General features: G+C 39.8%; 1 protein-coding gene across 2 annotated transcripts; it reads left to right on the forward strand.

Moving 5' to 3' along the window:
• The first annotated feature begins 1569 nt into the window (after window positions 1–1569).
• On the forward strand, window positions 1570–25225 carry si:dkey-199f5.8 (beta-1,4-galactosyltransferase 3). 2 transcript variants are annotated; one of them, XM_028580085.1, is made up of 7 exons: window positions 1570–1733; window positions 13819–15146; window positions 19764–19999; window positions 20941–21128; window positions 21246–21368; window positions 21640–21744; window positions 21981–25225. In XM_028580085.1, exons 2-7 carry the CDS (start codon window positions 14873–14875, stop codon window positions 22255–22257), a joined length of 1203 nt encoding a protein of 400 aa, XP_028435886.1. In that variant the 5' UTR covers window positions 1570–1733; window positions 13819–14872; the 3' UTR covers window positions 22258–25225. The 2 variants fall into 2 exon arrangements, with proteins under 2 accessions (XP_028435886.1, XP_028435887.1); XM_028580086.1 differs by lacking the exon at window positions 1570–1733 and adding an exon at window positions 9987–10202.
• The last annotated feature ends 1404 nt before the right edge of the window (window positions 25226–26629 follow it).

The raw sequence follows: 26629 nt of genomic DNA on the forward strand, positions 1-26629 counted from the left end.
CGTAGTACTGTCTTGGGAAGAGTTTCCGCCACAAGGCTGACACCAAAGCATCCATGCTGGTTTGAGCTGCTGAGGGCCTGAGATGAAATAACTCGTACAGATGTGGTTGGTCAGCCATTTTTGCTAACTCTGTCCCATCAAAAACATATAGGCAAGATCAAATTCAGAGTACTGGCAGCCACAGAATACATTGTTTACATATTTATTGACATTTTAATGTAATTACACAGTATTTCTGTTTGGCTTTTATTCATCAGAACTGGCATTGACCAGTATAATGTTACTGTATGTTTATGATCAGAGGTGGAATAAGTCCTCAGACATTTTACTTAAGTAGAAGTAGCAATACCACTGTGTAGAAATACTTTGTAACAAGTAAAAGGCATTCATTACAATGTTAAGTAAAAGTACAAAAGTATTTGGCATCAAAATATAAAAGTATATGTACTTACTTTCCACCACTGATTATGATGAGTCAAATTGAATAATCAAGTAAATGGTTATTTACCTTAACTGTGAAATGTAATCTCCTGTATGAAGTGTTTTTTGTTGTTTTTTTTGTCCTGTTGTAGAACCTGAGGCTTTATTTAAACGATGACTCAGAACAAGCATCAAGTTAATGAGTAATTCATAAATACACAAAATCAAGTGCTAGAACTATAGAACTAAAAATAACATGCAACAAAGAGAATGCATTGTTGAATGAAGCATGACTAGTTATATATTTATGCTTAGTCAACATTTGTTAGTTTTGGAGGGATAAAAATGTATGTATTCTGTTTGTTGATTTTCTTTATTTCTTCTGGTTAAAAGCCACATTCTAGGTAATAGGCATTACACTACACAAGTTATGTGGCACAGCTAACCAAGGCCTGCTTGGTGCTGTCTCATTTTTAATTTCTCAGGGATTTACCAGGTCAAACTGATCATGTTTTGGCTTTAAAATCTCATGTCATATCAACTAAATTTGGGCCAACAAGTCCAAACTAAAGTCCTTATTTTCGCCAATTTTAAAGTCTCAAGTGTCAATACACAGCTCTAAATTTTAACACTATTCAATAACCTCCTTTTGCAATTTCATTCACATCTGAGTGGTTTTCACAGTGTGTTGTTCATGTATTTAATAGCCTCAGCATTTTTCACGTGAGCTGTTTTTAGATACATACTGTAGATACAGGCCAAACATTACCCACTAATGTTACCTAACAGGACTGATTAAAGGCTATGGGAAAGAGAACAGTAAGTTAGTTTTTAAAATGGCATCACAGTTGGGTAATAGCGGAGCTGATTCCAGCAGTGGGCAGCACAATGGATAAAGCGGTTTCACCACACTTGGATTGAAGTCAAGGCACTACTGACTGACCAGTCCCTGCTTATCTAAGAGATCTATACCCGGATCTTGCTTTGACAATATTCTAATTTCCGTTTTTTTTTTTTTTAAGATTTTTGATTGATTTTGTTACAGCTTTAATGTTACTATTGGAATTAATTTTTTTAGTTAAGAACGAAAAGCGAAAGTGGGGATTTTTATAATGTAGTTTGGGGGTTCCAGTGAAGGGGAGGGGAAACGGCTGTGGCTCTGCTCATTTGCTATTGGGACGTTGCCACACGTCACGGAGACCACACAGCATCAACTTCAAAACATATCGGAAATACGGAGGAGGGGGGGGGCGTACTGTCGACGGCTAACAGCTAGCTACTTCACCAGCCAAGGGATAAAAACAGCTCGTCTGGTAAGAATAACACTGTTAAATATATCGCTAAAAGAAACCGAAAAAGCACCGTATGTGTGGCTGCTTGCTAGCTAGCCGGCCAGCCAGCCAGCTAACTAACGTCCGCAGCGCCTAGCTCGGCATGGTTTGGCTCGTCTTCCCCGACACAGCTGGCGAGGATCAGTCGTAGTTGGAGTTTGGTTGAGAAGAACAGTTTTCCTCTGCTGAGTTTACAGGATTAACTATGTTTTAAAAGCGTGGTTGTTTAGGTCTTGTTGGGCAAACATGTCCACGTCACTCGCACAACAGTTGAAGGATTCAACTTAAAACTAAGACCCGTAACGTTAATGGCAACGTTAGCTACACTTTACAGGACGCATAAACGGGTTTAACAGAAACAATAGAAGACACGTTTAATCTGTTCTTTTATTGTTTTTTATTTGGAAATTTGCGTTATTAGTTGGCAAACAAGTAGTTACACAGCTAACATTGACAAAGCTAATGTTTGTTAATGCCAGCTCAATTTACGCCCCCGTTACTCTCCTAAAATGTCTGCACAACTTTTAGCTAGTTACTTTTACCCCTTTGAAGTTTGCTTGCTTCTCAAGTTAACCCGTTCTCAATAATACATCCATGAGTTAACCTAGCTAGTTTCTATGTAACTGTCTGCTACACGCACAATGACGACACAATCAAGTTTTGTAATAACTTAATGACAACTGGAATCGGCAAACAACTCCGTTTATTAATAGCTAACTAACGTTACGTTATGAGTTGGCTAACTCTGGTGCGGCCACTGTTAAGATATTAAGGGGGGTTGGGAATTCTCATTGATTGAGCAATTTCATGTTACTTTTGTCGCGTAAGTCGCTTGACTTACAGTCAAAACAAGTTTTATAGCCTCTATTCTTTCCTTATACTTCCATGTATACCCTCCTCAGTAGAACAAAAGGCAGCCCCCCTCCCCCTCTGGACTGTCAGATTGATTGAGTCAATACTTAAGGAATGACCGGACCAATGCAGAAGGCAGAAAGGACTACTCTTTTATTTTCCACAAGCAGATGGAGTACCAATAGCTTCAATGTAAAAGCAAATATGTTTGCCCATTACTAAGTTTACGTTTAACATAAAGTTAGCTGTATGTGCATTTAACTATGTACAGTCTCCCCTTATGACATTTGTACTTATCCTGTCTCTGTTACTTAATTATAGGCAAAAAATAAAAGGTTCCCCTCTACATTATCCACTGGCAGTTATTGCAACAGCAAGGCTTGTTGTGATAATATAATCCTGTGAAAGGGTAATATCAACAATGTTTTATTTATTTAAATAATGTGTTTTTTCAATTATTATCTTACACATGACAGATGTTTTTTAATCATCAGTCACCAAAAAAGTATGCATAAAATTACCAACAAACTATTCCATTTGATATCGCTTTTGTTCTTTGTTATCTTTCTGCTTTGGATATACTTGTGAAACCCGTTTAAGTGGGCTAAGTGTTACAGGACCTGTGATGTCAACTCTTCTTTATTGTGTAACTTGTTGCTCCAGTTTTGTTGTGGGTTTTCTGTCCACATGGGGGTTTCTTTATCTCCATGGTTGCCATTGCTAAGTTTGCAACCCACTGCAAGTTACTGTGATTGGATAAGTGGCTATAGGGTTGGGTATAGCTGGAGGTGAACACTACACTATGGAAACACTATACGCAAGCGAGGGCAGAGAGATAAGAAGAAAAAGTGGGAGGAAGCAGCAGCAGCAGGAGGATGATGTGTTTTTTTCCTCCCTCTCCTCAGCAGTCTGTCCCAGCAGAGTCGAACTCAAGGGAACAGCCATAGAGACATGTACCAGCTGCACCCGCGATGAATGGCCAGGGCTCAGGATGGGTTGCCATGACAAGAACGCTGGCACGCGTTGTTATGCAGACACTGCTTTTCTCAGGGCATGTTTGCATATTATTTCATTGCCTGGTCTTGCTTGGTTGTTGCTTGATAGAAAGGCCTGCTTGCTTATACAGAATCTGAATAACATTTTTACCGTGAGTCTGCTGTATTATTATTATTATTATTATTATTATTATTATTATTATTATTATTGTTAAAGGTGATCTATTATATAGCACTTTCAGGTCCATACTTGTATTTTGTGTTTGTACTAGAACATGTTTACGTGCTTTAATGTTAGAAAAAATACTTTATTTTTCTCATTCTGCCCACGGCTGCATGCACCTGTATTCACCCTCTGTCTGAGACGCTCTGTTGAAGCGCCTGTCTCTTTAAGCACCCCTCGTGAAAAAGCCCAGTCTGCTCTGATTGGTCAGTTGTCCGCATCTCACTTCTGTTGTTGTTGTTGTTGTTGTTGTCGCCGTACAATCACTGTCTGGCTGCAACGGAGGATACAGCAGGATTTTGTACCGTGAAAAACTCCAATAACAACCGGGCACATTTCAGTGACCTGAAATTGGGGTGAAATTTACAATATTGGCACCCAAGATTACAGGTTTCCCTGGGGTTAGCACACAGCTACTATAGTTAGCAGTGCACAGCAATAGAATATAGCAGCTTCTGAAGCAAATACTACCCAACCGGGCATGTTTCAACAATAATGTGACTCAAAATTGGGGAGAAATTAACAACATTGGGAGCCAAGATGACATCTTTCACTACTGTTAGCATGTAGCTACATGCGACTAGGGATGCAACGATTATAGATTTTGTTGGTATGATTATAGTCTGAAAAATAATCACGGTTTCACGATTATTATGCATTAATTAATGTCACTGCTAATGTATGAAATTACATGAACACTAGATTTTAATGTTATTTATTGCTGCCTTTTGAAACAGAAATAACTTGCAGTTTTGAAAAGGATTATATGATCAATCATCAACCTCCTTATTTAAATTCATCTGAAAAGATTAGAGACTAGAGGTGAATCAGTCACACCACCAACAAAGGCCAAGTTGGCAACAACAAGTTGGCACATTTTGGGCTAGAAACGGCCCTGCTAGCTGGTGTATCTAAAAGTTGGAGGAGCTGCTAGACAAGATGCACCTGTCACAGGGAGATGTGCAGCATGTTGCCAAGGAATAAATGTGATGGCGAGATCTCTTTGCAGCCTTATCTCCCACAGGGGATGAAGAGGAGTAAGTAAGTAATGTTAAGTGGTGACGTCAGTAACATGTTTGAGCTATTGTGGAGTTTTGCCTCGTACGAACGTAACGCTATCGTCCGCTCGCTCACTGTAAATGCAAATGTTGGCTTTGGACTCATAAGCTGTTATCTGTAACGTTAACATTAAACAGGCCAACGTTAGGTAACGGGTAACGTTAACAAACGCTTAACAACAACGTTAACAAACAAAGTCGCTAGCAAGCTTACCAACTTGGGTTGAATTCCCATTTGCAGCTGTCCTGAGGTCAGGGGCTGGCTCTGCTCTGTGTTTTCCTGGTGTTGGCTAACTTTATGTAACGTTAAAAAATGGCAGCAGTAATATCCCACCACGGGGAGCCGTTGTACATCTCTTGTCAGTCAATACTCGCGGTGACCGGACTGGCGTCTGATGTGCCGTGTGTGCGCAAACGCCAACGTTTATGTTGTCAAGAAGATTTAATAAGAACTGCTACACATAACTTGCAGTCAGTTAACACTCGGTGTAGCGGAGCCTTTACGATTAATTAACCATGACATTTTAAAGCGCGGTTAATAGTGAAATCGGTTAACCGCTGCATCCCTACATGCGACAACGTTAACGCCGCAGTAGCTTAAAAAAACGCACTACAGTCCTGCCTTCCTGGAGCAGATGACCAATCACAGAAGGCCGGAGTGACACCGAGCCGAGAGTAGAAAAAAAAAGAAAATGACCTCGCTAACATTAAAACTCCTCTCTAACAAAAAATGGCTCAATTCCCCAACTAGAATTAGTTTAAAACTTAGCCATGTCTGTGAATCATTAGGCCTACATGTGATACATGGTTCATTGAGATTTTAAGTAATTAGAAAGCAATGCAGACTTGGAAGTGGACAAGGCTCAAGAAATATTTTTTTGTGTCATACAAACACTTTAGAAATGGTGAAATACAGCTACTCAAGCAGTTTTCTCCTAAATTATAAGTTCCTTTGGTCTTTGAAATCTCAATGGCAATTCAGTCTAATCAAGCTACAGTTCCTTTCCTTCCTCATTGTTGTGTTTCAACCCATTTTCACCTTTGCTCTTTCTGCTCACTTTATGCAGCCCACAGATCTGGAAATTATTCTAGTTGACCACATATTTCTCTTTCATTCATCAAACTAATTTTCCTGTTAGTTGTTTTTCTCTGGTAGCAGATGTGTACACATCAATGAAATCAGTTGCAGTTATATAAGTCCAAGCCCAGCATACTGTATATGCAACCGTATCAATGTTTAAATTTTACAGCGTGGGTGGTGTAGAAATGTGAAAAGAAATTTCATTATTCTGCGCGACTAACTTTTAACATAACTATACTTAATTTCCAATAGCATGTTAACAAATGCACTGTAATTGTGGACGTTTATTTTAAAAGGACACCTGTTTTCCTGCCATGAAATCTTCTTACCCCTATTTACCACTGGGCGCGACTGCGCTGCGGCCCCTGTGAGCAATCGCAGCCATTCAAGTCAGTGATTGATATTCCACCAGCCGTGCCACGGCACGTCCCAGAAGCGTGCTTGAAGCGGCTCTCCGCTCCGCTAAAGACACGCGCCAGGTCTGTTTTCATGTGGGCCTTTTGGACAGCCGAGCAGGAAGTGAAACAGCGAGAGTATCCAGTCAATTTACCAAAAGACACCCCCCCAATATCGTATATGTCTCCTTTACAACACAGAGGACAATGAGAGATTCATCTTGGAGGTGGAAAAACATAATAGACATCACAGGGTAACGCCAGAAAAGAGAAGGCATGGAGTTTAACTGTAGGAGAGCTTGGAGTGGAAGGTAGATACTAGTTTAATAAACACGTGATTGTTTTGTAAAATACTTGAGCCAATATAATCAAGCGAGTCGGGCAGGCAAGATGCTCAGCTTCTGAGACACTCCCGGTGTGGTATGGCGCGTGGCGGAGGACTGAGAACAAAAACCGGAACGCAGCACAGACGTGCCCAGTGGAAAATCGGGGTTACTGTTGAAAGAGACCCAGGGGACTGTACATTTAAGTACTAGTTTTGACTGTCCTTTTTCATGGCAGCTCTTTTGGTATTTTATTGGTAGATGTGTATAAATGTTTGTTTTGTCCTGCTATATGGATCCGTTTTCCAAAGTTAGGTATAAGATTTTAGGAGAGACGAATAACAGGCCCTCATAGCATGCAGGAGTCTAATTCTAAAAGCTTAAAGTGAATCTTGGTGCAAAAAAAGTGGGATTTCATGGACTTTCCCCACACTAACAGTAGTATGGGTTTAGCAGATTTAACACAAAAGTCACACATTTAAGGCTGGAAAGAACTTGCTCATCCTCAATAGGCTGGCACATATAGAACTGATGACACACTCAGGCAGATGTGAAAGCTTCATCCTCCTATATGCTTTAATGAGGTGAAGAGGTTAAAGGCATAACCAGAAACATCAGTCTAGTCCAGGTTTTGTGGCAAGCTGTTCTTTCCTCTATTTATTGTACTTTGTAAAAACAACAACATTTGGAGCACAAGTGTTGATCATTTCCCCTATCTTGTAGAGACTGGCTTATGCCTCTGAAGACTTAAGAAATCAATAGCCAATACTTAATGGCTTTTGTTTCCGTTACCTGCTGTAACACTTAGCAGAAACGTTGCTTTGAAATTAGTTGCTGCCAATTTTTAATAATAAAATAGCGTTGTATTCAAGCATGGATGGGCCACATCTCGAACCAGCTGCGCCTGGAACGTAATGCTCAGATAACTAGCAACTGTAAAATAACCCATGTCAAGTAATAAATGACTGTTGCTGTTAAAAATATGATTTGTGCATGAATGCTGCTGAACAGCTCTGGTTCAGGGAATGGGGTGCCTTTACAGTTGGACAAAGAAGAAAAGTGGTTTTATGTGTTAGTGCCAAGAGACTCAGTAGGAATGTCTGGTTAGGTAAACCTCTTGTGTGGTTACCCCCCATTGTGACTTGGTTTGGCTGCTCGTTTATCTCCCTCTGGGGCTGATAAGGCCGTCAGTGGGCTGTGCATGAGTGCTGTGCTGTCCCTTTAGGATTTGAACAGCAGCGCATGAGCTAATAAGTCCCTACATGATCTAAATATAACTCCTATCCCCTTTTTATTTTCATGTTGGCTTTTCACTCAAACAGCCATGCTAGCCCTCTCGGCTCTTCTGGCAGTCACGCGTGTGTGCAAGCATCCATGTGGACAAACTATATGTATGCAATATTAATGCCTCATGGGCAGAAAAGAAAAGGTCCCATTTGACGGCAGTTATGTGCCATCACTCTTTAAAGCACACATTGCACAGCGAGGTAAAAAGAAAATAAGAGAAGAGCGAGGGTGCTGGAAACAAGACCATGAAAGGCTCTCTTTGGTGTGCTGAAGTATGTTATGTCATGCCACACCTGCCTCTTTTTAAATTCTGAATGCAAAAAGGAAGGATATCCGTGCAGGAGAGACAATGAAGTCAAAAGAACATAGTGTAACCAGACTTTTGGCGACACTCCATCTCCCCTTCAGCTCCTCTTCGTTTGCTTTGTCCCTCTCTCTCTCTCTCTTTGGTTCACTCCTCAGTCTTTTAGCTAACAAAGAAGGATTCGTTTACATATAGTCACTGGATCTCTTTTATATGCGTGTTAAGTCAGTGCCCGAGCTTTGTTGAAGAAAGTGCCTGCTGCCAACTTCTCTTACAATATGGCCCCCAAGCATTATAGCAAACCAGACTCATCCTTTCTCCCCTTTTTATAAAGACGTACATTAGGGCTGTGCAATTAATCAACATGTAATCGTGATTATGATTTTGGCTCCCAATGATTACAAAAACGGAATAATCGAGATTAACAATGATTTAGCTCATTACGTTTTGCAATTAAACTCTTATTTTCTCTTGTATTCTGAATGGAAAAAAAAATGATTAAATAGGAAAAGTATTAAGGCAAATTTCACAGTTGTAGGTAGCGTGTTTGTTTTTTACTGTTGATTTCTTTAACTTTTTCCACTGCGTTTTTTAAAGTTCAATAATTGCAGCATCTTTCCAGAAGTCAACGAGTAATCGTGTTAAATTATCGTAATTTTAATATTGACTGAAATAATTGTGCAGGTAGTGTTGACTGTAAGTGTTGCCCGGTTGCCGTTGGCAACCATATTGAGTCAGTTGACAACCAATTCGTGGCCTCTGGTTGTCCTCTTTAACAACCACCTGTTCAATATTTGTGTTGTACTTAATATATCAAAACAAATCAAAACTTACAAAATTGGAAAATCTTACTTCAAAAGAAGACAATATTTTATTAAAGTTTAAACACTACGTTCGTGCGCAACACAACATTTCAGCTGTTGTGAGACCGCTTTCCACACATGCGCTTTTGCTGTGTAAAGATAGCTTCAGGCAAAGAAATGTTCTGTTCACGTTAACAGTTTATGTTAAAATCCGGTGGTAATATGGCACTGGTGCCTGGTATCTACCGGACGGAATAGCAACGTGGATTTCGGTGCCTCACTGCGGTGCCACAAAAAACACATCAGCTCAGTGTGAATAGGGGTGCACCGATATCGGATCGGGTATCGGCCTCAATATTGACAAAATAGCTGGATCGGTGGATCGTTAAAATTTACAGATCCACGGGCCGATCCAGTTTTTTTTCTTTCCTTTTCTCACTCAGCCGCAGCACCGGGACCCCTGTTAACTGCGTACCCTTCTCACTCATGGTAGTAACTTTATAACACAACAATTAATAACCCACAACTAACTCTCTTTAAAACGATAAAACACCAAAGCATATAACAATTTGAGTCTTAAACACTTTCTAACACTAATAATTTTACATTTACAAATGTAGCTACAACGCCGAATGGCATGCTGGGTAACATTACAGCTGCTAGCCTAGCTAGCCAGGTAGCATAACCGTCTGTTAAGCTGGGAGAGGCTCCGGTCGCTACTGCACATTCAAGAACCGAGAAGAAAGTTAGCTAGAGGATGAAGAAAGACCGGAGATACACCAGAACAACGTGTGCTCAAGAGAGGAGCCGTCTGTTGTTCCCAAGTTTTTTGTTTCTAACAAATAGGACACAATTTAGCCACTGTTGTTTCCCGTCGCTCTAACGTTACTCGGCCGTATTAACGTTACTGTGATAACATTAAAGACGTGTCACTTCAAGCATGCAGCGAAGCGACATTATGAACGCAATCTACCTCCGGTCCCGCTACAGACCGTTGAGAAAGACGGGTTCAGAGCAATGATTAAAACACTGGATTTAAGATGTCTTGCCTCGCCTTGCCTTCAAACAGCGAAGACAGCGGAGCTACGTTCACTCGCCCACTACAACAACCTAACTTACCTGTGGCCAAGGTAGTGTTTATACAACTAGCTTACAACTATTTTGTTTTGAAAGGGAAACAATGTTAAAGTTGTTTGTATGTGTATTCATTCGATTTGAGTTTATTTTACTACTTTGCAGTTTGCACAATACAAATAGTTTAGCTTCTGTAACTGTTTTATGGATTCTCCTTCATATAAAGTTATTGTATAATGTCGTGGAGCCAAACCCTTTAGTAATAAAAGCTTTTAGTAAACATGATGACATTAACATGTTTTTGAGATATTCACTCCTGACAGTAGAATAAGCCAATATAAACCTATATAAAGGTGTCCCATTATTGATGGCCAATTATTATTTATTTAAATTTATTTTAAGAAGTTTGATTACATTATATTTTCGATTTGAATGCACAGTTTTTTAAATAACAAATTAAATAAGAATTCAATACATTACATCTATGTTATTTTGTCTTAGTTAGGAAAGTAATGTTTAGTTAGGAAGGTCTGGTGCCTTTACTCTCTTCCATATGGTGGAAGGAAGGTATAAGGTGGTATACAGTTTATTATTAATTCAGCAATGGTATCGGATCGGTATCGACAGATACACAAAGCCCTGGCATCGGTATCGGGACTGAAAAAGTCGGCTCGTTGCATCCCTAAGTGTGAAAAGGTTTCTTCACTGCGCTTATATGCACAACAGGAAAAGGGGAGTAATAATCACACATGTTCTTGGTCTAAACATAACTTTGCATTTCTTACAGGCAACTTTAGATGATAAAGATAATGCTAAAGCTCAAGAGACATAATGGAGCCACTTCGTTCTTTCCCCCTCTGCCCTACTTTCACCCTGACGTCACATGCCCCATACATCTCAACTGGCAAGGGAGGACTGAATCTGCAGAGAGAGATAATTTACTGTGACCTTATACCTTTTATGTGTTCAAACAAAAGGCCGTACGCATTTGTCTCCAGACTCGGTGGCTCCCTAGTTTAGCAGAATCAAAATCAACATGTGGGAATGAGATAAACTCCCTTTCACTATTGTGGGAAAAACTAAAACAGAAATAAAACATAAACAGTAAAATAATCATGCTTAAATGTAATTTTTGCCATTACACTAGCACTGGTCACTGCTGCTGTCGGAAAAACTAAACGGATGGGACTCAATGTTGCGTTTCATTAAAACTAGGGAACCTCGTGGTGCATTCAAAGTTATTGTAAAATACCCTTTTCTCATCTGTTTTTCTCTTTTAACATCAATTTACTGGTGAAAGAAGTAATTATTGTTCAAATGTATTATATTTTTAATAATCCGTTAAACCCCCCCTTTTTTGTGCTGATCCGAAAATGTATCCGATCTGTGACTCAAAACCGTGATCTTATTCGTGAGTTCTGTTATCCGTTGCACCCCTTTCTGAAAGGAATGGGAAATTGTATTGCAAGCCATTATCTCATTGTTTCATTATTAAAATGTGTGGTATAGTTACATAAGAAATCAATTGCTCCAAATATAGGCAGTTTAAAACGTGGCAACCATATTTTCAATTTGGGCAACCATAAGCTGATACCTGGTTTGCCAAGCCGGCAACCACTTAAAAAAGTTAGCGTTGAGCCCTGTTGTGATTATATTTTTTTCCCATAATCGAGCAGCCCTAACATACGTATATCTCATTACAGATAAATGCGACTCTGGAATAAGGGAGAATAGGAAGGATTGTCAGAAAGTTTTAATTCAGTCCCTGCGGGTTTTCAAAATGCGTGATTCTTAGTCATGTAGCAGCTCAAACTTGCAAACCACAATTGATCTTATCAGCCATGTTTTGTCCTTTTCTTTTCTTATTTTTTTTTTTTTTTTTTTTTTTTGACCTGAGAGGTGTAATCATTTATATTTATCTAGTGAGTTTGAAATACCATGAACCAGTTATTAAGTCTATGTCATGTTTTCCAGGTCCCTGCTTTTTTTGTTCTCGATCACATCTCTGAGTAGTGGAGTTGAACTTCCATGCTGTGGGATTAAGTCTTTATGGCATGATCTTTATAAACCATATCCATAATCTATGGGGTTAATATACTGTAGAGGCCAGGCAAAGTGAGAGCTCCCAGCTGCTCACAGTTCCACATGCAGATGAAAACCATCTGCAGCAGCAAGCCGAAGCTTTCCTCTTCTTTTTGATCCACATATCCCTTCAGAGAAAAACCTTTTATTATCCTTGAACTGAAAATCCTCGCTGATCTGTCAAAGCAAAATGCAGAACTACATAGACACTACAGTTCAGTGAGCATGAGTTTGTCAGATGTAATCCGTATATCAAGTAGGCCATGTGTTTCAGTTGTAGTTTTCACAATTTTAAGGTTTATTTCCCATCTTCACTGAGGGAAAAGGAATGTGATGCCACTCCTAGACTCAACAGAGTCCAATTTAGTTTCCATATGATTTTTTTTATAAAACCACATTGCATTGCAGTCCTAGTCTTCAAAACTAGATATGAAATATAGAAGGAAAAGTATTTTATTGTTTGTCATAAGATCAAGACTGGCAATGGAAATGAATCACTTGCAATGCCACATTAAGGGGAAGTTAAGGCAGTCATCCTCCCACCATCTCTTGTCGGAGCACGCAGTCTTTTTTTTTTTTTCAATATTTCGTCTTAAGTGTCACTTTTTCCCTGTCTCTCCCTTAACAAGCTGTGTGTAATGAACCTTTTGACTGAGGACTACTGCAAACTAATGCATTGTTTTCCCCTGTGTATTTAGCGAGACATCCTCTAAGGGCTGAAGATGTCAACACCATACTAATGATTCAGTGGGAATGAACCTAACTGGGTTCCGTGCACTCTGGGCTTATATATCACACATTAGCCAAAAAAAAAAAATGGCATGTGAGGGAAACAAGCCTTCTTTCACCCCAGAGATGGTATAGGGCTTTATGATTTCGACATTCACTGTTAAGTTCAAGTGCATTTGGGAGACATTGGCACCTTTTTAATTCGGTCTAACAACTTTTAACAAATCTTGACTTTTGGGAATGAAGTCTAAGCTGTAGAATAATTTATGGTGTTCTGTATTGGTGAGAGGTTGGAAGCTACCAATAGCTATTTTTATCTATTCGTGGCTCTCTCATTCTCCACCAGTCTCGTAGCATTGAGGGGGATTAGGATTAGTGGTCTGAGTCTGGCTTCTTTAACAAGCACTAATTGATTTGTGACTGAGGATGTGTTGGACACTGCAGCAGACGGCATAAGAGCAGGGTTGGGGGTTATGCAAGGTCTGCAAACACCACATTGCAGCAGCCTGCAGCAGTAGGGCCGTTGAGTTTGTTGGCTCTAGAACTAGGAAGTTACATCCACACGGCAGTGCACGGCTTCCCGTCTGCCATCCGCTTTGGGCTGCAGGCCTGTCTTTGTGGAGGCATCTGCACTGGAGCCCATGCTGGGCCTGATTAATCAAGGCTATCCAACTGTGCTGTTGAGTCTCCATGTAAACAAACACAGTCCATTTGTTGGGCCTGTGTTGCACACAGTCAGTCATTGTTTGTGTGGGAAAAGCATTCTGCTGTAAGCACAAAATTGCTGATGTCAACAGTTTGAACCAAAGGGCGTCGGTCAACGTAACAGTTCTTCCTCCTCTTCTGTGTTTTGTCTTTCAGAGCTGTGCTGGAGTATCTGATCCAGTTCCTGTCCATCCAGTGAGCCTAATGGCTGTCGGCCCAGGCAGCTGCTTGAGGTGTCTCGGAGCTGGGGATTGCATCATTATAGAACAATAGCAATTGGAATCAAAGTTCACCCTCCTATTCCTCCAATCGCTTCCCCCGTTCCTTTTTGTCTCAGCCTGACTTTCGACACACACAACCCACTGACCACTCCTCCCACGCTAGTCATGGTCCACTCCCCCTGTTTCTCCAGCCAGTCAGGCAGTGAGTAGATGGAAGCTGTGTAATCCTCTGTAAAGTATAGGGCCTATACGGCTGCATATGCTCCCTTTTGTCATGGCGGCCGTTGTTGTTGTGGAGGCCTCTCTCAGGAGAGCACATGAGGGAGAACAGAAGGCAGCATAAAGCTCACAAAGGGAGGAAGAGTGAGAGAGAGAGAGAGAGAGAGAGAGAGAGAGAGAGGGGGGGGGCGGGCGACACTGACGCTGCCATTTATTTGACTGGAGGAGAATGAGCTTCACAGGGCAACGGATGGACTTCAATGGGGGTCAAACTACATGATGTGGGACTGGCATTACCACCCATCGGCAATCACAAATTGGACCGACAGTCCACTTTGGAGATATTTGCCACATAGTGGCCTGCAGCAAGGAATGCAGTGAAATAGAGAAAAGTACACAAGAACTTTTTTTCTTGGTTTACAATATTTTCTATTTTTCCTCTCCTTGGTCTTTATCAATTGCAGCATACCAAAAGTGCCTTTTTTGTGTTACTTTTTGTCTATTTTGTACTTATCTAGCACTATATTAATGCTCCACTATTGCTGCAGATTAGTGCTTGTAACCTAACTTACAGTAACTATCACATGTTTGTTGCCATATTTTAGAAAAAGTACATAGTATATTTGACTTTGTGCGTGGGACCCAACACCAGGCTCCATCAAATACATAGTTAACAATCATCCCTTTTTAGAACCTGAGAGTCAGGTTGCGCCAGACTGCGACTGTCCTCTCCAAACATTTTGTTGCTTTGACGACGCAGAGCTGTCGCCATGGTCAGTATCCAGTCCAAATGGCGCTACCTGTTCATGTTCCTGGGCATCCAGCTGGTGGTCATGGCGCTGCTGTCCCGAGAGGGATACCAGAAGAGGGTTTCCTACTTCATCCGCATCTTCCGCAAGCCTGACACCACTGGTTTGACAGGCCGGAACCACACAGCAGCAGGCATCGCTGGAGGGGATGTATATGCCAACCTCTCCCACCTATCCAAATCTTCTAGCCATGGAGATGGCATGCCCTACTGCCCGAAGACGTCCCCTCTTATAGGTGAGTGGTCTTGCCTGCTTCTGTTTCATTTTATCGTACCTGATTAGATTTTGTTACAGAATGTAGAACACACTCTCCTTCACACAAGTAAATCTCTGAATGCTACATTGATTTATGTACAAACTTACCTGCCAATATTCCATAATTAAATATAGTTATTCATTAAATCTTGTCCCTTCACCATGACCATATGAGTTACTGATAGCAGCTGATGGGTCTCCTTGCAAATAAATTGCCCCTCTGTCAACTAACATGTCATAATTGAAAAGCAAATTTCACTGGATTTAGATTGAAGTAATTTTTTGTTTATTTGAAAGTTGGTGATGTTGGTGACTTCTCCACTCGTTGTGTTTTGCACAGTGTTTCCGCTAGAAAAAAAATTGGTTCCGGACCTGTAATGTTAATTTTATCGGTCAAATGGGAAAAGTTCCGGTCAAATTTCACTGATAAACCAGAGAACTGTACAGTAACAGTCGGCTTTTATAGACAAAGAAAACTTTTGTATCTTACACTTTAGTCCACTGCACGCTCCATCTCTTGTCTATGAGCATCTCTCTCTCTCTCTCTCTCTCTCTCTCTCTCTCTCTCTCTCTCTCTCTCTCTCTCTCTCTCTCTCTCTCTCTCTCTCTCTCTCTCTCTTTAATCAGTCCGTTGTTGAAAACAGCTGAAGGAGCTTTTTTCAGAGATAGGGCTTTTTATTTAACATAGGGTATTTATTTTAGACGATTTGTCATGTGATGCAGCTATATATTTTCAACCAGGAAAGGAAACCCTTTGCATTTTATTTTGATGACCGTCTGTTTGAATAAAAGTCCTTGTGACATCGCACATGTGGCTTTGACTTACAACTGAACATTTAGCCCACTTTGTAAAAAATACCGAGATATATCGTTTTTCGCCATTCAGCCAAAACATACTGATATGTTTTTTGGTCCATATCGCCCAGCCCTATATTATGCTGTGCTATTAGAAGTTGAGAATTATATTTTCGCTCTTGTTCAGCAGCAGCAATGGCACCCAAATGCATCACAGTGGTACAGCACAACAAAGTTGAGCCATCGCTTGTATAATGATAGCTGGTGGGCCATTGCATTACTAGAAATAGAGTTGTACAAAATCAGATGCTGCCTGGTGGTGTTGGATTGTGGAAGTTTGTTGTAGTTTTCATCCTCTGCTCTCTCTGATTTACTATTTAAAGCTTACAGCTTGCAAAAAAAATATGTAGATTGAGATGCAGTTTAGGCAGGTTTGGAAACTTGAACAAACTAAAACTTTCTTTGTTTACAGTGGATGTACAGTAAATTAGCTTTATTCTCTTTATTCTTATTCTTACCGAATATGATACCAGACTGCAGAAAATGAACAGAAACCCTCTGGAGTTTTGCTGAAACTGGTTTAGCAAGGGGAGTGTGGCTGTTGTACTGACACAGATCGTCTGGATAAGCTGAATGGGACTTTACTGTCTGAATTAGTAGATGTCAGCAAAAAATTAAAATCGCGATTCAAGCTGTACAGATTCAAAATCGATTCATAGAATTCCAAAATCGATTTTTTTTTTTTTTAATTGTATGTCTACTGCAATCACATGGGAAAAGTAACTACATTTACATACTGTGAATTTTTTTTTTTTTAATCAAATAGTTTTTTAATCGAAAATCGATTTTGAATTGAATCTTGAGCCTAAAAATCTATATTGAATTGAATCGTGACATTTTCTGAATCGTGCACCCCTATTTTTTTAAATTTGGTGATTTTGAATATTTGTCAGATGGTTTTTAGGTTTGTTGTAAATCTGTCAGTTGAAATAGCAAATGGCCTGTTTAAAAAAAAATAATTCCTGCATAATTTTTTGCAGATCAATGCACAATCATAGTTAAAGCTGACAACACATGATCAGTGTTAAGACTGCTCTTTACTGCTTGAGCCATTGCTTCCATAAGGAGGAAAGCTTGCTTTCTTTTATTTTAACACATCTGCCGGACAGCCATTTGTTTTTGTTCATTTTAACAGAATGAATGACAACGTGCAGCGACTTTATATTTAATTTATTTGTAACCTACAATCTCGACCCTGTACTGTAAATGGCAATTTGCTAAAATAAAATCTTAACTCAAGGTCTACTTACTGGCTTTTTTTCTCCAGAGCGTTCAATCTCGCTCTTCTTATCTATATTCGCTCAAAGACAACTAAGCAAACTCCATCCCCTGATGAAGAAAAGTGCGATACGGTCGAAAGCCTTGGGGAAAAGGTAGTAAGTGGATCTTGTTACATGTCCTGTATTTGTGATTTGTTACACATTACCTAGACAATCTGATCCTGCATACGTTTTATTTAGTATGACTAGGATGCACTGTTGAAGCAGGCTTAGTTTTCTGTTTTCAAGGTTTTGCCCTCTGCCCTTTCATTCCCACATTACTGCCAGTTATTTGAAACTAAATGCTGATAACTACCTGGAGGTTCACGAGGGAAGAATGTCTGGTATTTCCAAGCAGCAACCTCCGGTGCTGAAAAATGAAGTGCCCAATACTGCACTTAATCAAGTGGCCACTTGAGGCTGGTTCCAAAAGGTATTCAATCCCCATAGACCCCCGTGTTAAAATGCCCAACTTTTCACCAGAATTAAACATGTTTAAAGCCTGGTACAAAACCTTTTTTTTTGCTTTGAAGTTTTAAATAATTAAGGGTGTTCCGCTTTAAGTGACAAGTGCTGTCACAGGAGGTGAATGTAGCCTGTAAGCTTCATTCAGCCCGCCTCAGCTCCATCCACGCTCCACATCTTTGCACATTTTTGAATTAGCCGACTTCAGGCACTGCCAAGATGCCGATGGCTGCGATGAACTTCATTATGGCTCTTCCGGTTGGCATATCACAGACAAGTTTTTGGGGAGCAGTTTGGAATTCTTCCAAAAACAAAACTCAGCTAGGGCTGCAACTAACAGTTATTTATATCATAATAATTTATTCTATAAAATGTCATTGAATTGTAAAACATTTTAAAACCCCATGGTGACATACTCAGATTGCTTGTTTGTACCACCAACACTCTAAATTAAATTAAAAATAAGATATTCAAATTTCAATCTTACAGAGCGGACAGGGTATCTGCCGGTCTTGAAAAGTTTCCTTTTAAACACAAATGCGCCTTAAAAGGTATAAAACAAGTCCTAAATATAATTTACTGTAGTCATAAATGTTTTTTGTCTTAGTAATGTAAGTTCTAAAATGTTTTTGTATCTGATTGTGGGCTTTTGGGATACACCTATAAACTAAAAGTGGGATTGTCGCGACTGTGGTTTGAGGCTGTTTAATAATTTTTGTAGTTTTAGTCAGCACCATTGTAAATTTGATTGTTCAATTGCCTTTCAATCATTATATTTCAGTGTTCATGTTGTTTCTCATTGTAATTGCCATTCAGACCTAACAATGGTGCTGTCATTTTTATTTTGAATTTAGGACAGGGTCTATGCCATCCTAATTTAGGATTCCTAATTTGGGAAATCCTAAAATTAGGACGGTTCAATAATAGATAAAACAAATGTATCTAGATTTTTCCTAAATGCAGTTAGGAAACAAAAATCCTAAATATCATCCTGAACTGAGATAAGATACGATTACCGATTTTTAGGTAGTTTCTGTAATGAGGCCCCCCCTATTCTACCATGTTTCTGTGTCTTAAGTGACAAATGGGAACAACAGTTTTTGAAATTGGTCCAGTATTGAGCTAAAGCGCTGCAGCCGCGAAATGGCTGCAATGGCAATTGTCAGTGTAACGTTACTGAAAGTACTTGTTTTTGCAACTGCCACCTGGTTATATTGCTATCGGTTATATATACATATACGAAATTGTGTTCTAAAATCAGGCAGCAACAGGTCCCACTCCTTACAACATAGGAATTCTTCCTCTGTGGGCATATGGTAACAACACCCACAGCAACACCACCAGTCTCCCGAGCTTCGCGGCAGCAGGTTCACCCTCCTCTACCTGCTGCCCCTCTCTTTCTCCTTGTCCGCTTTTCAATTTGTAGTAGCTGTTCATCCATATACTCTGGCACAATTAAACATGGATGGCCATCGAATTCAAAGAACCCATCCAGCAACAAGTCACCTCGCAAGATTTCAGAACAAGACTTCTCCACCTCTCCGTATTGTTGTTAGACACTTATAATAACAATCTGAGTCTGTCAGTAGCAAAAACAAGCACTAGTGGACGTACGTTGACTGTGCAATTGCACCGTGTGATTACATTGCAGCCTGGTTTGCAGCTGCAGCGCTCTCACTTATTAGTGGAACAGTTAAAAAAAAATTGTTGTCTTCATTAGTCACTTAGACACAAAAACAACAAAGAGGGTCCTGGTTTAAAAATACAGAAGTTTCCATTTAAATCTAACAAAGAGCAAGTCTCATAACTTGTTTGGTACATTTACAAACACATCCAGCTCTGTGCCAGCATTAGGATTTTCCTTTCCAGGAATAAGTTCAGTTCAGCATATCGGGTCATTTTAAATGTCCCGTTCAAATCATAGCCTCTATAACTATAACCAGATTATTTGCCTTCACTAGATTAAACGTATCTTGTTTCCTACTGGTAATGACAGCGGGCCATTTTACTGCTCACAGGTGGGCCGATACACGTCAGCTTTCCATCAGGGCTCACTCTAGCAGAGGTTCAGAGGAAAAATCCACTGGTGGTGCGCGGAGGACGCTACCGGCCGCCCGACTGTGAGGCGAGGCACCGAACGGCCATCATCATTCCCCACAGAAACAGAGAACACCACCTTAAGTTCCTGCTATACTACTTGCATCCTTTTCTGCAGCGACAACAGCTCAACTATGGAATTTACGTCATTCACCAGGTGAAACACACGCAACCAGGTCATATTGGCTCTCATAAGGGGCCTGATGGGTGGCGCATGAGGCCATGTGGCAAATGTCTGTGAATACTCCACGTTTTAATTGTGAAGTTTTGTGAGTAAAATCTGAATCTGCAGCGTAACCAGTTAACATTTCTCTGAATGTAGTACAAAGTTTTCCTCTGAAAAGTTAGTCAGTGGGTTTGCATATTAAGGGCTTTGTGGGCCTTCTGTAAGTAATTTTGGGGTGCGATAGTTCTGGAGAAAGCTACAAGCAGCAATACCACAGGCCAAGCTATCAGGCCACTGTACTAGTACACTTTTTTGTTGGATATTTACAGCTATCATCTAGTTAATTTGGTCTGTTTGCACAGTGTATCCTTCGTTTGGCATCCACTACAGTAGAGGCTAGATGAAGAGTGCTCTCTAGTGTCTGTCACTGGATGTGCATGTTAGAGGATGAGAATGCTTAAGTGGCTTAGAGGGTTTAATCTCCTTAGCTGCTTGTAACAATTTTTTCATGTGTATTTACTCCTCAGCAGTTTATCTCTTACACCTCTTGAGCTGGATTTGTCATATGGTGGAATCTGGCTTCTTATAATTTGTCTTATCTCAGCTCGGAGAATACCTCAAAATAAGTCTAGTAGGTTGATAAACGAAGCATTCGATGCTGTGCTGCGTTTTGTTATTATGAATCAGGGAATTAATATCTAAAGATGAGGCCTGAAAAATGTGACGCAATATTAACATTGTGGTAGAGATGAGCTGTATATCTAGGCTATATTTATCATTCACTGGTAAATCTTATCATATCATGGGATTTCTTTATATTGTGAACCCTACTCACTTTTTTTAATGTATTTAAACTATAAAGAAAATGTCCGTTTTAGCCGTTACCATATAAAAAACTGCTCTGACTTTAAGTGTCTGTTTTTTCTCGGCAGGCGGGAAACTACACTTTCAACAGGGCCAAGCTGATGAATGTGGGTTTCCGGGAGGCCATGAAGGAGGAAGACTGGGACTGTCTCTTCTTCCACGATGTGGACCTCATTCCGGAGGACGATCGCAACACATACGTCTGCGACTCCAACCCCAAGCACGCGGCCATCGCCATGGACAAGTTTGGCTACAAGTATGTCCTGTCTGTTCTGTGATTGTCCGTTAACTGGTTTGCTCTTCACAGATGGACCCGTAAGCACATTCTATGTTCCCCATTTATTTGGACTAAACACTTTTTAATGCTCTCCAGGCTTCCGTACAAGATGTACTTTGGAGGAGTGTCAGCTCTGACGCCACTGCACTACCTCAAGATGAACGGCTTTCCCAACAACTACTGGGGCTGGGGTGGAGAGGACGACGATATTGGAGTCAGGTGAGAATAATTCAGGCCAGATGGGAGGTTGCCCTGTGATTTTTACTGCATCCGTAGCCAGTCAGACATTTACGTTCTCCGTTTTCAAGTTCTGCTTAAATAATGTCTGCACTCTGATTAATCTGATCTAGACTAAATACTAAACACTAACCAAAAAATCTCTACCCCAAGACCAATGTTTTGGTTCATGTCCCCTTGAATCACATAAGGTGATGTGTGTGTGACTTAGCTGGACTTTGTAAAAGACTGACATTTGTTTCTCGTCTCTCAGAGTGTCTCTGGGGGGGATGTATATCACTCGTCCATCCCTGAAGGTCGGCCGTTACAAGATGATTAAACATAAGTTGGACAAAGGCAATGATGTGAACCCAAAAAGGTATGGTAAAAAAGTTGATGCATTTGGTTTAATGTGGAAAGTTTGAAGCAGCAGAGCTGAATTTAGTTTGCATCAAATCTGAAATGTATTGAGGTTAAGGAGGACAAACTCTGCAATGCTTGATCATAAGCAGAAAAAATACTATTTAATATGTTATTGTTTTTACCATACAGTAAAATGCAAATATACGCAGTCTTTATTATTCACACGGCTCTGTCTTTGCTCTTCATTTAAAGGTTCAACATGCTGGCCAAGACGCGTCAGACCTGGAAGTTGGATGGGATGAACACAGCTGAATATGAGACAATCTCACGGGAATACATGCCCCTCTACACCAACATCACTGTCAACATCGGCACTGAGGCCGGCCTACATCCACCTCCACCTCCACCACCACATGCCAAAGCTGAAGTCAAAGCACCTCCCGAAGTCCCAGCAAAAGGCTCAGCCAAACCCCCTGCCAAACTCAAAGAGGGCCACTCAGAGAAAAAGTCTACCCTAAGAGACCGCTAATCATGTTTCACTCTGCCATGACTTCAATGGGTTAATCCCATTCGTAAATGCTGTAGGATGGTGGTTTTCCTCCTCGATCGCCTGGAGTTTTCTGCCCATTTTAAGCTTTTTCGGCAGTTTGTGTAGGAATTAGTTTGTGCAGAGTCAACATCGTACTGCCTGCGGACAGTGGGGCACTCATTTGGGTGATGAAAACACCTGATTTATTGAAAATGAAAACAATTGACCTGGATTTTTCAACTGTGAGGTGATGGCTCTCCACCTTCCGGTTACATCACTGATTCTTCTTCTTCCAAGGGAGCCACAGTGAAGAGTGAAGGGTAAAAGTTGGACTCTATGAGTTTATATATCTACAGCGCTGTCGGCGCTGGTTAAACCTTGTGATGCCTTAGAAGCTTGTTCTTTTTTTGTCTTTTCACTCATACCTTACATTATTTAGAATATTGAGTTTAATAGAGCGTTACCTGCAATTTCCAGCAGTCACACTAATTTTTTTCCGTCTAAGCGCCAATGAATACACGAGTGAAGGAGACGGTTGCCTGTTTCCAGTTGAGCGTGTGAAGCTGCTACAATGAGTACTGAATGAAAGAACTCGACAGATTTGTGCATCACTCTTCCTACTATTACTGCTTCTGTCACAACAGCGCAAATATCCGATATGTCTGCTAATGTCTGGGATCAGAGATGCTGATGTCTATCTGTTTGGTACAGTATGTGTATCAAAAGATAGACTTAATATTTCTAATGTTTTCAGTTATGGATGCTGTACACATAATTTATGTTCAGTGGAATTACCCAAGTGAATGAGAACATTTTAGTTCTGTATGCCAAGGCCAAGGTACAGTTTTTCTATGTGGCAGTAGTGTGTTCAGTTCAGCCTTTAAAGCTTCAGCATATCCGATTTACTTTCGATATCAACTTTCTTTTTTGGGTGTTTTTGCCTTTATCAAACAGAGCAGGTCTTGGTGACTGTTATCAGTCTTCTGCCTTCAGATGAACTTTAGATTCATATCAAAATGGAGTCCGTCTTGCTTAACATTTCTTCATATGTATGTTGATTATGAGCAGTGTACTATATATCTCCTTATGTAAATGTGCCCAACGATGTCCTCCCATAACACTTTAAATGCAGTCGATCTTTATTATGTATCTTTTGCCCATCTCCTGTCCTTAAACTATACATATTGTTGAGAAATGGAACTAGAAAAAGCATTTGCTCTGCACAAAAGTAAAAAAAAAAGTCACTTTTGCAACATCATGTCTAGAAGTAGAGATTAGTAAATGTTTTTTTCCAGCTCACAGTACTGTAGCCAGATTTAACCATGTAGACAAACCCCGAAGCACATGATAAATCTCTGTGATTGCAGTTGATGGGCAATAGAAGTTGTTTTGCTGTTATCACAAGAGAGCATTTAGCATGTTTTTTTTATATATTTTTTTTCTTCAGTTCAATTGAAGGATTATGTCTTTTGTTTGTGTTTTTGAAAAATATTCTGTGACATCTTGATCTGATTTGATCATGTAAAAACCCACAAAATCCTGTCTAAATGTTGACCTGTAGATGGTGTGAGGTTTCAACCCAGTACCGGCAGTGTGTCATTTTGTGAAATTTGACTGAAATCTGAGATGTTCACTTTAGCAATGTTGTTATGCAATTTATAGACTCACCTATAAGAAAACATGCAGTTTCTTTCTTTTTTCTTTTATCCGTTTTTATTCTTTCAATAGGTTTATTTAAAAACGCATAAAACAATTTGTCACTTGGTGTAATCTTTAATATTGACCCAGTTTCTCCACCATGTGACTCGGAAAGTCAGCTCTTTAACAAGTCATCATGCATAGACATCTGCCATTTCCTTTCCACTTGTGCCCGTATACTGCATGTCGACTCTGCGCCCTCCTCTTCACTTCTCTCCACTCTTGACAGATTTGATTGTAAAAGCGAGAAAAAAGAACCGGCCCCTTCCTCCAGTGAGAGTGAGAGTGGCTGTACTGGCAGGTGAACAGGCTAAAACCAAAGACAACTGCATGGAAAGCTGTGATGATGGATAAAACATTGTGCGTGTGTGTGTGTGTGTACAGTATACTTCTTATGTCGTGATTTCGGTAACACTTAGCATCTTTTAGTTCTGGGTTCAAAGAATCTCAAACCAACATGTATTCAGATTTCCCAAAATGTACAAACCACAGATGAAGAAAACTTGAGGGAATGAGAATAGTTCATGATGATCGAGTGATTTTTTTTTTTTTTTTCAAACTGTACTGTAAACATTATTTTTTATCTTTGTGTCATTGTGGTAATCGTCTGCTGAAATGGACGAGACGAGCTCTGAGAGTGGTTGCCTGTGATTTTCATAAATAGACGACTATATACTGTATTATCATTTTGATGTGAATACATATTCAACTCCTATGGCCTTAGCAACACACAATACTAGTATTTCAACACTTGGTAACTAATATGATAGCACCTTTATATCAAGGCTAAATATGCATGGCAACGAACCCATTAGTGAGGGAATGTACTGGGCATAATGTGGAGATGATACATATCAGTGCTTATGTAGAAAATATGAAGCATGCTGTTTTGTGAACTGGAAACTGTCTTATTGTGACTGTAAATGCAAGATTCCATCTGCTCTTTTGTCACTAAATCCCAAGAGTAGATCATTTTTTAACAAAATGGTACAAAGGAAGCTTATATTCCCAAAGTCACAGCGTAAAGTCTCTGTCATTTACTCTTAACACTTGACCCGATATTTTGGGTTTTTTATTTGAAGCTACTTAATGTTTGATTTGACTCCGTTCTGATGTAGATAAGCTCAGCAGCAATAGAAAGCAGCCTTCACAGGGTAGTACTGAAGCAACCGAGGGCAATGTGACTTTGTGGGTTATTTCTGCTCTCTTTATGAGTTCTGCACAGTCCAGAGTGGCCTTAAATTCATTAATAAAGTGATTATTCAAATGATTTTGTTGTTGTTCTGTATCTTAAAACAAAGTTGAGCATGGGTCAGAAGCAAATCTGCATCACAATACATACGTGGCAAGTGCAAGTGCAAGCAAATACGTATATAGTCCTTTTAAGTTTTCAAGAAAACAAATATTTGAAGAAATCTACATACTTCTAGTTGCATTTCTAAACTTTAAAAAATGTCGGAGATCTTGGAACATTAACAGACCAGCTAATATCTTTTAATGTAAGGACTCGCTTTCTACTCATCCACTTATTAAAAGCAATTTAGTGCCCAGCCACAAGAGGGCCATCATGATATAATACAGTGGTTCCCAACCTTTTTTCCTTGGCACCCCCCCTACTCATGTCTAAGAAAAGCTGAGCCCCCCTCCCCGAAACCGAAGTTGAGGTAACTCTCGAGATGAAGCCTTACTTTCGTTTTTGATACAGAGCAGTTATCAGCACCGTTACATTTCTCTGCCACGTTTCATTCATAAAATAGTGATGCCGTGTCGGCAGGAAAAACAAGCATACAACAAAATATATAGTTTTCAGACAGACTTTTGTATACATTATATATTCTAGTGTATTATTATAATTTGTTTAACATGTGCAAATATTTTCTTTTTTTACCTCAACCTCAAACTAGATAAAGACTTGCGCCCCCCCTGTGATCTTTGCCGCCCCCCCTGGGGGTGCCCGGACCCCAGGTTGGGAACCACTGATATAATATATTGGAGTAATGTCAAGTTTTTTAAATAATGGACCCAAATTTTATTAATTTCAGTTGGATTTTGATGTGTTAATTTTTAATTGCCAGACACACTGTATGTTGTCAAAATGTATTGTCTCATGACATATCATACTGTTAGTTCAAAGCACCAGTTTGCCTAGTACACACTCGCAGTACAAGGCGTGGAAGTAACAAAAATGAATTGATAAAAAATGCATGAGAATTGAAAAATAGAGTGATAAATTCTCAAGTGATTTGATTGATTTAAAGCTGATTTGAAACAGCCGTGATATGATAAAGAACAGAGCCATGTTTCATCATTTTCTCTGACTTTAATTCATCATTCACAACAACAAAACAAATAGGCATTATGATTTAAGGAAAGTGGCCTCAAGGGTGGAAATAACAAAAAATAGCACAGTTTCAAATCAAATGTATTTCAAGTGTATCATGTTTTGTTACTTCCACTCACGAGGCCTCTTTCCTTTAATGATAAATGGCAAGTTTGTGTTGTGAATGATTAATTAAAGATAGTGAACATTCTAAAACCCTGTTCTCATTATATCGTGACTGTTTCAATCAAATCTTTAAATTAATGAAAGCACTCGATAATTTATATATTTTTTTAATTCACATGCATTTTTTATCTCCTCCATTTTTATCAATTATTTTTTGTTACTTTGTCA

Source organism: Perca flavescens, chromosome 6 (assembly GCF_004354835.1).
Source record: "Perca flavescens isolate YP-PL-M2 chromosome 6, PFLA_1.0, whole genome shotgun sequence".
Taxonomy (NCBI): domain Eukaryota; kingdom Metazoa; phylum Chordata; class Actinopteri; order Perciformes; family Percidae; genus Perca; species Perca flavescens.

Excerpts from the sequence above, each read along its gene's own strand:
- si:dkey-199f5.8 (XM_028580085.1), top strand. The coding sequence starts at position 14,873 with ATGGTCAGTATCCAGTCCAAATGGCGCTACCTGTTCATGTTCCTGGGC. Across the intron at positions 15,147-19,763 it reads GAAGACGTCCCCTCTTATAG|GTGGGCCGATACACGTCAGC; the intron begins GTGAGTGGTCTT and ends TACTGCTCACAG. Across the intron at positions 20,000-20,940 it reads GAATTTACGTCATTCACCAG|GCGGGAAACTACACTTTCAA; the intron begins GTGAAACACACG and ends TTTTCTCGGCAG.